At 36.5% G+C, this 16046-nt stretch overlaps 1 protein-coding gene across 4 annotated transcripts in view; it reads left to right on the forward strand.

Moving 5' to 3' along the window:
* Positions 1 to 16046, forward strand: part of DSCAM (DS cell adhesion molecule) — an 829709-nt gene that overhangs the window by 534008 nt on the left and 279655 nt on the right. For all 4 annotated transcript variants that reach the window (XM_056825955.1, XM_056825956.1, XM_007493072.2 and 1 more), the window contains 2 exons: positions 14577 to 14773; positions 15463 to 15559. In XM_056825955.1, the coding sequence (XP_056681933.1) occupies positions 14577 to 14773; positions 15463 to 15559 (294 nt within the window). The remainder of the gene's footprint in view (positions 1 to 14576; positions 14774 to 15462; positions 15560 to 16046) is intronic.

Raw genomic sequence — 16046 nt, forward strand, 5'->3', positions numbered from 1 at the left:
CTATTCCTACCTAAACCATTCTTCTCTTCACTCTCTTGACCATTCCTTTCCCTGCCCTCCTTTCCCTGACCAACCCCACCCATCTTACTATGAATGTCTCCTCCACTCAACCCCACCCATCCTGTCTTCCCATTACTGCTTGCCCCTGGCCCCACCCCTACGCAATCTATCCTTGATCTTCCTATCCTCCTTTTCCTCTCCACCATCAACCAATCCTCCCTCACTCCTCCTCTCCTCCCAGCCCCCAACCTTGATCTCCTCTCCACCCTCACCCCAGCTTCACCTCCCTCTTCTCCATTCCCTAGTCAAACCCCTAATCCTTTCATCCTGCCTCCCAACCCCCTGACCAACCCTTCCCTCTTTACTCTTCCACTCCTTCCCCTTTCCCTACCCACTTCACTACAACCCAAACAACCCAAACTACAACCCACTCCATTGCAACCCAAACAGGCCAAGCAGCAGTAATCATAAACAATTCAAATGGAGGCCAGTTCCCTCTAGTGGATGATCCCACTTATAATAAGCAAGAGAGCTTGATGAACATTGGCCATCATTCACCTTTCTCTCCACAAAACACTGAGAGGTTTAAAGAAAAAAAAAGCCCTTCCTTTGAAGATGAGCCCATTGTAGTCGCAAATAAATTTGAAAGCATTTACCCCTCTTACAATCCCATGGCCCTGCTAACATAAACCTCTGCTGGAAAGTGTATCACAGACGCAGAGATAATTAATGAAGTGCTTTCTGAAGCTCTAGCTTCAGTAAATGGCTCTGCCCATACAAGTGGTACTGACCCTGTTTCTAGAGGGAGTCACCAGGCAGATACTGCAAGAAAGCTTGCTGTTTTAGAAGAACCTGAATTAATTTTAACTCTGACAACTAGTAATGACTCTAATTTATCTCTCTTTTATAATGAGCAGGAAGTGGAAAATGGAAATGAAAGTTTAAAACAAAATAGATCAATGGGGCATGGGTGTTACTTGAAAGAAAACCCCGACTGCCTAGAAACGTTTTATCACCATATATGCTTATCCGTTCACAAGAACTGTCACTTTTATACTCAGAGTATTGAACACTGTTAAAAATGTATCAATAGCCCCTGGTATAATCACTGTAGCCTCTAAACTGTGTGCAATCTGTCCCAATCGACATGATTTTCATGACAAAGGTTTTGGTGGGCATTCTCTGTTTTATAAACCTTTTGAGCATTTACAAATTGACTTTATTGCCATGTCTAAGGCTGAATATTATAAAGTTTGTCTGGCCACAGCAGTTTTTATTACTAAGATGCTCTTAAGGGAAATTGTCCCTCACTTTGGCCTGACAGCATGAATTTATTCAGACAGGGGAACCCATTTTACTGATTCTGTTTTGTCTCAGATTTATTCTTGTTTGGACATCACTTCCCAATTTCATGTACCATATCACCCCCAGAGTTCAGACTAACTTGAAAGAATGAATAGAGAACTTAAAGATATGATTGGAAAATTATGCACTGAGACTCACTCAAAATGGCCTGAGGTTCTCATCTTACCACTGTTTTATCTTCCTCGCAGACCTAGGGGAGATCTACACATCTCACCATTTGAGATGCTTTTTGAGCATTCCCCCCATACCGGCTAAGTTTTTTTCTCCTACATACACATAATTACTAGGGTGGGGGGACATTTCTATTGCTCTTTATATATAGGATTTATAGGTCAAATTGGGAGAACTCCATGACCCTAGAGGAACTCATTTTGCCTGGGAAGGTCCATTTCAAGTTAGCCACTCCATAAGTTATCAAAATTGGAGAAAAGGACTCCTGGATTCATTGCTCACATGTATAACCTTCTTTTTATCTTTTTTAAAAATTTTTATTTAATTGATTAATTTAGAGCATTTTCCCAGGATTTAAAAAATAATGTTCTTTCCCTCCCCCTGCCCGAATCCCTTCCCATATCTGACACACAATTCCACTGGGTTTTACATGTGTCTTAGGTCAAGACTTATTTCCATATTATTGATATTTGCACTGGATGATCATTTAGGGTTTATGACCCCAATCATATCCCCATTGACACATAGCATGTAAAACCTTCTATTGACATTGAGTGACTGTATCCTGTCACAAATATTGTATTTGCTGATTGTTTTAAGATTTAATTTTGTTTTTAAGTTCACATATTAATCTAATTTATTACATTCTGTTACACTATAACATTCCATTACACTATGTCACTTTCAGTTACTGTGTTTTGGTTATTAGCTATATGTTATGCTACATTGTCTTTATTTGTACCCCCTTCCTATGACTGGATTAGAGATAATACCATTATAAAAGTCTATAGATAAGTTGGACAAACTCTTTTCTGTGGCAAAACCATAGGTCCTTATGGATCCTGGGTTTGTCATGGGCAACAATTCCAGCCCACACTAATGAGGCGTTACCATAGCTTGCAACACAAGGAAGTCATATATTGCCTAAAAGGCCTTTTTTCCTCCTTTTTTGCCTTTGTTAATTGTCACATAGGTGAAGATGAATGGACTCCATCAAAATGGTTACAACCTGTATCAGTAACCTTTGGAGATTTTAATGAGCTAAAAATCTCATTTGATTCTAACAGATCTTCAGAAGTGATTTTCAGATTTATTGGAGTGCCACTACCTCTAACTGATCATTTGCTTACCTTTGATTTGTGTGTAAGGATCCATTTAGCAATAATACCAAGTACATGGGTGACAGAGTGAAGTGTAAAAGCACTATTGTATTTCCTACCTCCACATTTATAAAAGTATAATGGATGGGACATCAAAAGTGATTTTCACTATTTGTTGTATTCTTCACCTCCACACTGCAGTGGATGGGACATATAAATACATACCTTTCATAGCTGATATAGTCTCATCCCAGAGGAGGGAGGGTTTCCCATGGGGCTTGATGACCACTGGATGGTTTTATATTTGTAACTCTTCCTCTTACTTTACCCTTCCACCAGAATGGTCTATGTTCTTGGTGACATCAGCAGTACATGAGGTTTTTCTGGGCTCTCTGGCTAAACTTTGGAATGATGGCAGTAATAGACTCTATTAGAAATATCATAGGTTGAAAGATTTGTTCAAGACATAGTTCAAGTCATCTCCCAAACCACCAAGGCCATCTCTTATCTACAGGAAGAGATTGACTCCTTAGCAAAAAAAAAAAAAAAAGCTTTTAAAGGACGCACTTTAAGGGGCTATAGAGACTCATGTACTAGTGATAGCTGGTTGTTTGCAGTTGTCATCAAATAGGCTCTTATGATTTGGAGGATTTTGGTACTTCTTAGAATTTGCAGCAGTATTGATACTACTGTTTTTAATTATTGTCTTTTAAATTTTATTTAATTAGTCAATTTAGAACATTTTCCCCTGGTTACAAGAATCATGTTCCTTCCCTCCCATCCCAGTAGCCAACACAAAATTCCCCTGAATTTTACATGTGTTCATGGTCAAAAACTATTTTTATGTTTTTTATATTTGCAGTAGGGTAATCATTTAGAGTCTACATCCCCAGTCATAGTCCCATCAACCCATGTGATCAAGCAGCTGTTTTTCTTCTGTTTTTCTACTCCCAGAGTTCTTCCTCTGAATGTGGATAGTGTTCTTTCTCATAAATCCCTCAGAATTGTGGATCATTGCATTGTTGTTACTAGAGAAGTTCATTATCTTTGATTGTACCACAGTGTATCAGTCTCTGTATACAATATTGTCCTGGTTTTGCTCCCATCACTCCGCAAAAATTCCTAGAGGTCTTACCAGTTCACATGGAATTCCTCAAGTTCATTATTCCTTTGGGCACCATAGTATTCCATCACTAAAATATACTACAATTTTTTCAGCCATTCCCCAATTGAAGGGCATCCCTCTTTTTCCAATTTTAACACCATAAAGAGCACAGCTATGAATATCTTTGTACAAGTCTTTTTCCTTATTAACTCTTTGGGGTATAAACCCAGCAGTGCTATGGCTGGGTTAAAGGGCAGAGAGTCTTTTAGTGCCTTTTGGGCATATTTCAAAATTGCCCTCCAGAATGGTTGGATCAATTCATAAATTCACCAGCAGTGCATTAAAGTTTTGTGTTTTTTTTTTTTGCCACATCCCCTCCAGCATTCATTACTTTCCTTTACTGTGCTGTTAGCCAATCTGCTAGGTGTGAGGTTGTACTTCAAAGTTCTTTTGATTTGCATTTCTCTGATTATAAGAGATTTAGAGCAATTTTTATGTGCTTATTAATAGTTTTGATTTCTTTATCTGAAAATTGCCTATTCATGTCCCTTGCCCATTTACCAATTGGGGAATGGCTTGATTTTTTGTACAATTGATTTGGCTCTTTATAAATTTGAGTAATTAGACCTTTTGTCAGAGGTTTTTGTTATGAAGATTGTTTCACAATTTGTTGCTTCTGTGAAGATTGGAATTAGCTATCTTCTGATTTATAACAATGAAGATACTTAGCTCTTTCTTTATTGTGAAGATAAAATTGTAATCTCCTGATTGTAATAATGAAGGTACTTAGCTCTTCCTTTATAGTGAAGCTAGAATTGTAAGCTACAATCTATTTTTAGATTTTAACTACAAAAAGGTGTTAAGTAACTACAAAAGGTGAACTTAAGAAAAGAGGATATAAGTAACCCCCCCAAAAATAAAATCTAACCAAAGAAGGTAAGAACTAAAAGATGGACAGTCTGGAGAAAATCTAAACAAAGAAGGTGAGAACTAAAGAATGGGCTGGAGAAAAAGCATATGCTGTGATTGGTAGACATGAAAATTTAGAGGACGTGACACAAGAGAAAAAAGGTCTTTAAATAGAGGGAAAAAAGATTGAAGACAATAATTCACCCAGGCTTGGAGTGAAGAATCAGTCACTCAGGGCTGAAGGGAAGATGGACATTTGGAAAGTCAGTCACTGGGCTTGATGTTAAGGACAGAGAAGTGACTGGAAGACCAACTCCCAGACTTCTTTTAGACTGTTACCATTGGAGAGTGAAAAGCTGACTTAGTGACCCCACATTTCTGGAGGCGTGAAACCTCCAGGAAAGCCCCAACTTCTTGAGACTCTCTTCCCCTGGCTGGGACTTAGAATTTCTAACTGGTATCAGAAGAAGCCAGAGTTTTCTCTCTCTATCTCATTCCTTAATATCTTCCTTCTCTTGTAAATATTGTAAATAAATTACCATAAATTCTATTTACTTTAGTAATTCATTTTGGGATGTAGAAATTAAATCCCTGGTGACCATCTAATATATATATATATATACATATATATATATATATTCAAAGTCCAACCTCAATTTAATTTTAATATTTTCCTTCTAATTTTGCTTGCATTGGTTTTGTTTGTACAGACTCTTTTTAATTTGAAGAAACCAAAATTATTGATTTTACATTTTGTGATTGTTTCTAGCTCTTGCTTGGTTTTAAAAGTCTTTCCTTTCCCAAAAATCTGACAAGTATACTATTCTGTGTTCAGTTAATTTACTTATAGTTTCCTTCTTTATATTCAAGTTATTCACCCATTCAGAGTTTATTGTAGGGTGTGATATGCTGATCCAAACCCAATCTCTCCCATACTGTCTTCCAGTCTTCACAGCAGTTTTTATCAAATAATGGATTTTGGTCCCCAAAAGCTGGAATCTTTGGCTTTATTGTAGATTGTCTTGCTGAGTTCACTCCCCCCCAAGTCTATTCCACTGATCCTCCTTTCTGTCTCTTAGCCAGTACCATATTGTTTTGATTACCACTGTTTTATACTATAGTTTGAGATCTGGTACTTTTTCATCATTTCCCTGGATATTCTTGATCTTTTGTTCTTGCAAATGCACTTTGTTTTTGTTTTTGTTTTTTTCTAATTCAGTAAAAAAGTTTTTTGGTAGTTTGATGGATATGGCACTAAAGAAGTAAATAAGTTTGGGTAGGATTGTCATTTTTATTACATTAGATCACCCTACCCATGAGCAATTATGTTTTTCCAATTATTTAGATCTAGTTTTAATTGTATGGAGAGTGTTTTATAGTTGTGTTCATATAGTTCCTGTGTTTGTCTCAGCAGATAGATTCCTAAGTATTTTATATTGTCTACAATGATTTTAAATGGAATTTCTCTATCTAATTCTTGCTGCTGAGAGGTGTTGGAAATATATAGAAATGCTGATGACTTATGTGGTTTTATTTTGTATCCTGCAACTTTGCTAAAGTTGTTGATTATTTCTACAAGCTTTTTAGATGATTCTCTAGGATTATTTAAGTAGACTATCATATCATCTGCAAAGTGTGATAGCTTGGTCTCCTCATTGCCTATTTTAATACCTTCAATTTCTTTTTCTACTCCAATTGCTACTGCTAGTGGTTCAAGGTTAAATAATGGAGGTAATAATGGGCATCCTTATTTCACTCCTGATCTTATTGGGAGGCTTCTAGTTTATCCCCATTGCAGATGATGTTTGCTGATGGTATTAATATATATTGTTTTTTATTTTTAGAAAAGGCCCTTCTATTCCTATTCTTTCTAGAGTTTTTGGTAGGAATGAGTGTTATATTTTGTCAAAGGCTTTTGCAGCATCTATTGAGATAATTGTATGATTTTTGTTGGTTTACTTGTTGATATGGTCAGTGGTTTTCCTAATACTGAACCACATTGCATTCCAGATATAAATCCTACCTGTTCTTAATGAATACCCCTCATTATCACTTGATGGAGTCTTTTTGCTAGTATTTTATTGAAGATTTTTACATCTATGTTCATTAAGGAGATTGGTCTGTAATTTTCTTTCTCTATTTTTGACCTGCCTGGCTTTGGAATCACTACCATATCTGTATTATAAAAGGAATTTGGTAGAACTTATTTGCTTATTATGTAAAATAGTTTATATAATATTGGGATTAGTTGTTCTTTGAATGTCTGATAGAATTCATTTTTGAATACATCTGGTCCTGGACATTTTTTCTTGGGGAGTTCTTTGATGGCTTGTTCAATTTCTTATTCTGATATGGGATGATTTAGGTGTTCTATTTCTTCTTCTGTTAATCTAGGCAATTTATATTTTTGTAAATATGCATCGATATCACCTAGGTTGCCATATTTGTTGCTATATAATTGGGCATAATTGTTTTTGATGATTGCATTAATTTCCTCTTAATTTGAAGTGAGGTCTTCCTTTTCATTTTTGATACTGTTAATTTGGTTTTCTTCTTTTCTTCTTTTAATTAGATGTACCAGTACTTTGTCTATTTTATTTGTTTTTTTCAAAGTACCAGCTTCTAGTCTTATTTATTAATTTAATAGTTCTTTTACTTTTTATTGTATTCATTTCTTCTTTAATTTTAGGATCTTTAATTTAATTTTCATCTGAGGGTTTTTAATTTGTTCACTTACTAGTTTTTTTTTTAATTTGTATGCCCAATTCATTGGTCTCTATCCTCCTTAATTTGTTAATATATAAACTCAAGGATATAAATTTCCCCCTGAATAGTGCTTTTACTGCATCCCATAGATTTTGGAAGGATGTCTCATCATTGTCATTTTCTTCAATTAAATTGTTAATTGTTTCTATGATTTCTTCTTTAACTGATTTTGGAGAATTATATTATTTAATTTCCAATTAATTTTGATTTGCTCTCTATGTACCCTTACTAATTATTATTTTCATTGCATTGTGATCTGAGAAGGTTTTATTTATAATTTTTGCTCTTTTGCACATGTTTCCAAAGTTTTTATTCCCTAGGACATAGTCAATCTTTATGAATATATCATGCGCTGCTGAAAAGGTGTATTCCTTTTTGTCCCTATTTATTTTTCTCCACATGTCTACTAACTCTAATTTTTCTAAGATTTCTTTCACTTCTCTTACTCTTTCTTATTTATTTTTTGGTTTGATTTATCTAGTTTGGATAGAGGAAGGTTCAGGTTTCCCACTAGTATTGTTTTTCTTTCTATTTCATCCTTGAACTCCACTAGTTTCTCCTTTAGAAATCTGAATGCTCTACTATGTGGTGCATACATGTTTTGTGCTGATATTTCCACATTGTCTATACTGCCTTTTCTCTTGATGTAATTACCTTCCCTATCTCTTTTAACTAGATCTATTTTTACTTTGGCTTTGTCAGATATCATGATTGTTACTCCTGCCTTCTTTTTCTCAGTTGATGCCCAATACATTTTGCTCCATCCACTTACCTTTACCCAGTGTGTGTCTACCTTCCTCGTGTGTATTTCTTCTAGAAAACATATGTTAGTATTTTGGTTTCTAATCCACTCTGCTAGTTGCTTCCATTTTATGCGTGAATCCATTCCATTCACATTCAGAGTTATGATTACCAGCTGTGTATTTTGAAACATTTTGATTTCTACTCCTAGTTCTGCCCTTTCTTCTTTCACTATTTCCTTCTACACAAGTGTTTTGTTTTTAATCAGTCCTTCTATTTTATTATTCCACCTTTATTTTGCTTCCCTCCCCCCTTTTATTCCCCTCTTATTTTTAAGGTCTTTTTAATCTACCCCACACACTCTCCCTCCCTTGTATTATTTCCCTCCCCACCAGTCTGTTTGTTACCCTTCTACTTCTCAATAGGGTGAGAATCTGCCCCAATGGATCTGATTGTTCTTAAATCTTTAAGTCAATTTCAATGCATGTAAGAATTGAGTGTTTCCTATCTCCAACATCTTTCCCTTTCAAGTGTATAGGTGTTCTCCCCTACTCCCACCATGTGCTCCTTTATGACATATAAATTTACCCCTTTTGTCTCTGTTCCCATTTCTCTTTGTATTAATCTCTTTCTTAGCTCTAGTTATATATATATATATATATATATATATATATATATATATACATATATATATGTATATATATATATTCATGCATTCACATATATATATATAATATATATATATTCATGCATTCACATATATATGTAATATATATACATATATATATCTGTCTTGGCATTTCATCCCATAAAGTTTGTCACTTTTCCCTCTAAGTATAATTCTTTGAGCCACCCAGTTGATAATAACAATTTTTAAGAGTTACCAATATCCTCTTTTCTTATAGGGATGCAAATCATTTTAACTTATTGGGTCCTATTTGTTTTGTTGTTGTTGTTGTTGTTGTTTGTTGTTGTTTTTTCCCCTTTCTTAATTACCTTTTGGTGATTTTCTTGAGCTCTGTGGACATCAAATTTTCTGTTCAAGTCTGGTCTATTTTTGTAATTCTTCTATTTTATTAAATGACCATACTTTCCTCTGAAAGCATATAGTCGGTTTTGCTGGGTAGTTGATTCTTAGTTGTAGAACTAGTTCCCTTGATTTTCAGAATATCACACTCCATGCCTTTTGGTCCTTCAGTGTAGATGCAGCCAGATCCCGTGTTATCCTCACTGTGGTTCTGTGGTATCTGAACGACTTCTTCTTAGCAGCTTGTAATATTTTTTTCCTCGGTCTGGTAGTTCTTGAATTTGGCCATAACATTCCTGGGTATTGTCAATTGAGGATTAAGTACAGGGGGTGATCTGTGGATTCTTTCAATCTTCACTTTTCCCTCTTGCTCTAGAATGTTGGGGCAGTTTCCTTGGATAATTTCCTATAGAATGATGTCCAGGCTTTTTCTTTTGTCATAATCTTCCGGTAATCCAATGATTCTTAAATTGTATCTCCTGGACCTTTTTCCTAGATCTTCCATTTTGTGGGTGAGGTGTTTCATATTTTCCTCAATTTTTTCATTCTTTTGATTTTGTTTTAGAGCTTCCTGTTGACTTGTGATGCATTTGCTTCTATTTGTTGTATTCTAGGTTTTAAAGACTGAATTTCATCCCTGGCTTTTTGGTCATCCTTCTCCTTCTGATCTTTCATTTCCCTTGTCTCATTTGGTTAATTTTGGCTTTTAAGACACTGTTTTCTGTTTCCAGATCTTGCTTTTTGGGTTCTTTTCCCAGTTGTCTTCAGCCTCTCTTAATTGTTTTTTGAATTGTATTTTAAGTTCTTCCAAAGCCTGTGTCCAATTCACTGGAGTTTCTGTGTTTTTGCTTGGTGTTCCTTGATCTTCTGTTCCATTTGCTCTTTGTTCATTGCCTAAATAGAAGCTGTTGATTGTAAGTTCTTTTTTACTTTTCTATTCTTTACTCATACTTTTCCCCCTTCTTCCCCTTCTGTAATTGCCTATAGTTTTTCTCCTTTCGTTATTTGCTTAGTCTGTGGGTTTGAACTGTTCTGTCCTGAAGGGGCTTCTTCTCTGCTGTGTTGATTGACCAGGTTAGGCTGATGGTATTAATGAGCCCTGGGGTCAGATATTCCACAGCTGGCTGCAGAAGCTGAAAAGAAGCTGGGTTTCTCACTTGCCAGTAGTTTGTTGCAGCCTTTGCCCTTAAAGCTTAGTCATCAAGGTTCTCAGATTAGTCTATGGGGGAGGTGTGTTGAAGCTTGAGCTTCCCTGCCCTCTGAAGGCTTTTTATCTTCCCTATTGATAAGATTGAGCTAGTGAGGTGTTGATTGGCTGTGCCCTGAGGCCAAAACCTGGAGAAGGGGGCAGGGCAAGATGGAGTGTCTTGGCTGCATCTAGGCTGCCTGCTCTATGCTTTTCCTCCAGCTGCTTCTACACTGCCTGTGTTCAATGCCCTGAGTCTGGCACAGCTGTGCCAGAAAAGTACTCTCTCTGGGATAGTGCCCTTGCCCATCCAGAAATTCCACTGCTGGGAGTTCAGCATTGTAAGTGGGGGAGGGGTCCTGGGACCTCCCTTTTTCCTTCTCCTTAACCTCATGTGTTCTAGAATTCAGGTTTTTTTTTTTGGGGGGGGGGAGATATCTTTTAAGTTGATTCCAGCAGGAGGGTTTACTAGCTTTGTCCTGTTGCTAGATTTGGTTTTCAGTTCCCTTGAAGCATTGTGTTTATGATTCAGTGAGGAAGAGTTTTCAGAGGACTGATGTTTTGCTGTCTCTAAGGTGCCATATTGACTCTGCCTCCCCTGTTCTACTGTTTAAAAAAACTGTTACCTAGTTAAAAAAACATCATGTGTATTCACACTGTAGATTATGGCAAATTTAAAAGAAAAAATGATCTCATTTTTGAGTAAGAAACCTGTAAGTTGTGCCTCTGCTTAGCTAACACATTGTCACATGGAATGTGCACTACGAATTTATGACCTTTTATTATCATTGTTGTTTTTCTTTATGTTTGTAATATATTTGATTTTTCTTTTCTTGTTTTTTTTTGTAATTGAAGTATATGGAATCAGTATTAATGTTATTGATCTTGAAGGATAAGCTTACAATATCCATTATCCCTAATACCAATGAATACCTAAAAGCTTTAGACTATGGAAACCTGCCATTGATTGTTAAATATTATGGAAACTTTACTAAAAATTATGTCTGATTTCAAAAGAAGGGATCACAAAAGGGCCACTGCACAGTGCCAGAAAGCATAAGATGGCCAAGGAGACCAACAGTCCCTGTGGGTTTAATGAGAATCTGCATCAAGACAGAGGACTTGTTTTGAGGTTTGAGGAAGCTGCTGTTTGAGAACTTCAGACACAGGACTCCTTTGTGTCAGATTTCCAAGTACCTTAGTTTGGCTTTCATTTTGGTTCCCCATCCCTGAGAGTGAAAGTAAAATCAGACCAGGAAATCATACTTCCTTTTTACCTCAAAATCTAGTCCCTTCTCTCTTATAGTATGGCAATTTTCTGTAGTCTTGGCTGCCAGTTGGTAAAGTGTTATATCACTGCAATTGTCCTGCAGGATTGTGGGACATTCATCACTTTAAGTGGGCCTTGCTGGTGATTCAAGGACCTGTTATAGGTTGTTGTTGTTGTTTTTTTACTCAGAATTTTAAACATATAAGATTTTTATTTTTTATTTTTATTTTATCTAGAATTTAGTCTTTGCTCTTGTATTTGGGACATTTGTGGGGTTATTGGTTTTCTTTTGACAATTGATTCATATACCTCATAATTCAGCCATGGGATGATTCTGAGGTCAGTCAACAGCCTCCTTAGGGGAGGGGTTGTATAATTACCCTAAAATCCAAGGTTTAAAATCTTTTGAAGAAATTTTTAGGAAAAGAAACTTGCCAACACCCTGAATCAAGCAAGTGGATCTATTGGAGAAGTGGCCATAAGGATGCCTGCAAAAAATATCCTTAGGCACTAGGAAGAGTGGGAATAGAGCAACTCCCCAAGTGCTGGCTCCACATATGAGCAATTCACCAATGCTGTTCTAGGGATTTAATGAGCTGGATCATGATGGGTATCAATGGAATCTCATTTAGTTGAATCAAATAGAGTTTCCTTTTTAGAGTGACTGGAACATCCCACCAGGAATCTTTGTTCCAAGGTCCCTGTGCCTCAAACTCTCAAATGTAGAGGAGACCATTGCTGGTAATTGAAACTAGGACAAGGGAAACAGAACAAAAATAAACATCCACCAAGGTTCCATTCATGGAGCTGGGGTAAAAGAGATAAAAGGAAGTTCTCCTCCTTTGCCACATGGTAGGTAAACTGTGATCTTCAGTCTTTTGACACAGTATGAAAAATTGTGCAAGAATAAGAGCAAAACTGAAAAAAAGAATCCAAAAGAAAGTGTCTATGTTATTTAAGATGTTTTTAAAATGCAGTTTGTTCAGATTATGTATTAAATCAAAAGATGTTACACCTACCCACATGGTAGGGGTTATAAAATTTCACCATCCAAAGAGATCTGGCCAGTGCTAGTCAAGTCTCTTGTAAAGGTGCCTCCATAGTAGGTATTATAGACACACTTCAAGGGGCCCTTTATATCTCCACCTCATCAAAAAAGGACAAATTAAGAATAGAATGCTATGCTCAGTCTTTAGTCAAACTTGAAATATTTATGTTGATAAAAATCATCCCCACTCAATACTTCAGAGGAAGTATTCTGAAAGGAATGCCTTACCAATCAATTAGTAAACCTTTATTAATTATCTGCTATGAGCCAAGGGACAAAAAGGGGGGGGGGGTAGTTCCTGGTCTCAGGAAGCTCATATTCTAATAGAGAAGACAATATTCAGAGAGGTATAGAGATAGACAGACAGACAAATAGATGATAGATAGATAGATAGATAGATAGATAGATAGATAGATAGATAGATAGATAGATAGATAGACAGACAGACAGACAGACAGACAGACAGACAGACAGATAGATAGATAGATAGATAGATAGATAGATAGATAGATAGATAGATAGATAGGTAGATAGATAGACTCACAAAGCAGGATAAATAAGAAATTAGAGAGAGAAGGTAGTGAATTAAGACAGTTTGGGAAGGGCTTCTTGTAAAAGATGGAGTTTTGGATGGGACTTAACTTAAAGAAATCAGTGAGCTCACTAATCAGAATTGAGGAAAAAAGAACATTCAAGGCTGGAGGGACAACTAGAGAAAATGACTAGAGCTGAGAAATATAATGTCTTATTTGTGAAATAACCAGGAGACCAGAACAAAGAATACATATCCAAGAGAAAGGTATACGGTGTGTGGAAAGATAGAAGGGAGCTAATTTATGAAGGGCTTTGATTGCCAAACAGAACATTTTGAACTTAAATCTGAAATCTATGGGGAGCCAGTAGAATGTATTACTTTGGAAAGAATTTATTCAGTAGAGCAAATCAGACTTCACTTTAGAAGAGGTCCTAAATCATAATCTGGAGAGGAACCTATATTTAGAGGACATGATTTATTGTTACCCAGTTTCTATAGCAAGGCTTCAAAATTTTAAACAGAAGAAAATAAAGGCATGTCCATGACAGAAAGAACCATAAATTCATTTTAAGTTATAAAATTAATTTTATAAGTTTGTCTTAAGTATATTTTAAACATCTTTTAAATCTCTGAGAATGTTTTCTTTTATTTCCTTTATTATATTACTTCCTGCTTGATCACCTAATTCCTAGTGGATCTAGCCCCTTCCATGACATCTCAGCTGATTAGTCAATTTATATCTGGGCTGAATCAATGATCTTTCTCAGTTGTAGCACTATATCCTCACTGGGATTAACTGCCACTACCACTGGCTCTGGTGGTCTCTATTATTGATGAAAGAACCAAAATTCACGGAGTTGTAATTTGGCCAATCTTCTGAATACGCCCATTAATACATAAGATAGCTTTTGTATAAACTAAAGGAATACCTCTCTTGTGGCCTGGAGGTAAGTTATCATAGTGCATTCATTCATATGTTCTCCCTTATTTCTAATATATCTTAAAAAAATAAAACCTTTTCCTTCTGTTTTCCAAGGCAGAAGAGTGGGTAAGGACTAGGCAGTTAGGGGTAAGTGACTTGCCCAGAGTCACACAACTAGGAAGTATTTCAGGAAAGATTTGAACTCAGAATCTTGTATCTCCAGACATGGTCCTCTATCCACAGAGTCACCTACCTGTCCCTCCTAATATTCTTTTGATATTTTTTTCTAACATGGTGTTTTATTTCATAGAATTAACTGTGTAAGCACAATTTAGGTGGACTTCTAGTAGTCTAATATCACTGTACCTGAAGTCTGCCAGTGAATAATTTACTTTCTTGACTAAGCAATATTACTTTTTTTATTGTTTTAGTTCCTGCTATGATAACATCATACCCAAATACTACTCTGGCTACTCAGGGTCAAAAGAAGGAAATGATTTGTACAGCCCACGGTGAGAAACCCATTATAGTCCGATGGGAGAAAGAAGACAGAATCATAAACCCAGAAATGGCCCGATATCTTGTATCTACAAAGGAGGTCGGAGAAGAAGTCCTTTCTACTCTGCAGGTATTGAAAATGGAAATCTTGAGCTTGAAGCATAAGCCAGCAAGAACCAAATTAAGTCCTTTTTTATTTACTCCTTCTGGATGTATATGTGGTGATAAAGAGAACATCATTCCAAATTATTATTTTATAACTTCTCTTTTTTATATTGAAGGATTATTCAACATCCTTTAAAATACTGCTATACTATCCAGTCAATGTTAATGATAGCAAAAGCATGTTTAGATACCCAGCAAGGAGTAGAGATAGAGGAAAAAGTCATAAAATGTTGTAGAATTCTATCGGATACACTAAGTTTGATCTCATCATATGTTGAGGCCATCATATCGTATTGATCTGATATATGAGTTATGAGGCTATCATAATTTTTGAGGCCATCAAGAGACTGTATGCTTGTCTGCATGCTGTTGGCTTTCTACATTTAGGACACATGGCCACCTGACCTGCTATCTCATCCAGCGGGTGGCAATGATTGGCAACTTTGACAATATACTTGACAAAAATACCACCATGTTTGAACATGCGCATAGCCATATACAAATAGTTTCTCTTACAAACAGTCCTTCATTCCTCACCTATTTGTGGAGGAGCAGAGTGGAAGGGATAAGTGATAGCAACAACTATGCTTTGGTGGATTTCTCATTGCTATGCCCTTCTGAATAAGTTGTGTTTTTTTATATTTCACATATAAGATTTTGCCAACTCTGAGAGAAGATTCTGGCTTCTTCTCCTGTCATGCTATCAATTCTTATGGGGAGGACCGTGGAATAATTCAACTCACTGTGCAAGGTAGGTAGATAGTATAAGGAGGAAAAAAACACAGTAAGAAACAAAAACCAGTTGTCTTTGTCTAGCTCGTTGACATAGGGGTTGTGCAGGGAAGTCGAGCACCTCAGATGTGGGGGTTTACTGAACCCTTTTCAGGGCTGCTCATTCACCTTTTGGGTCCACTTGTCACTTGACTCTCATCTGTGACTCCCCAGTGCCCGTAGCTTGGTAAAACAATCTTGACAGAGGGGCCGAATCAGGTTGGGGTTAGCTGACGGGCCTCAAACCCACAGGTTAAGTAGGGGAATGTCCACTCTAAATATATGGCGGGTTCCTCCAGTGCAGCAGGCCGATAAGAATAACTTGTTCTAACTGTCGTGAAGGCAGCTGAAACAGGCACTGCGGAGCACTCGGAGTTTGGGCAGACATCAACGATGCCATCCCAGATCATCGTCATTCATTTTGGCTCTTGTGACTGGACTTTGATAGCTTTGGAAGAGAAAGTGAG

This window comes from Monodelphis domestica, chromosome 4 (genome assembly GCF_027887165.1).
Source record: "Monodelphis domestica isolate mMonDom1 chromosome 4, mMonDom1.pri, whole genome shotgun sequence".
Classification (NCBI taxonomy): domain Eukaryota; kingdom Metazoa; phylum Chordata; class Mammalia; order Didelphimorphia; family Didelphidae; genus Monodelphis; species Monodelphis domestica.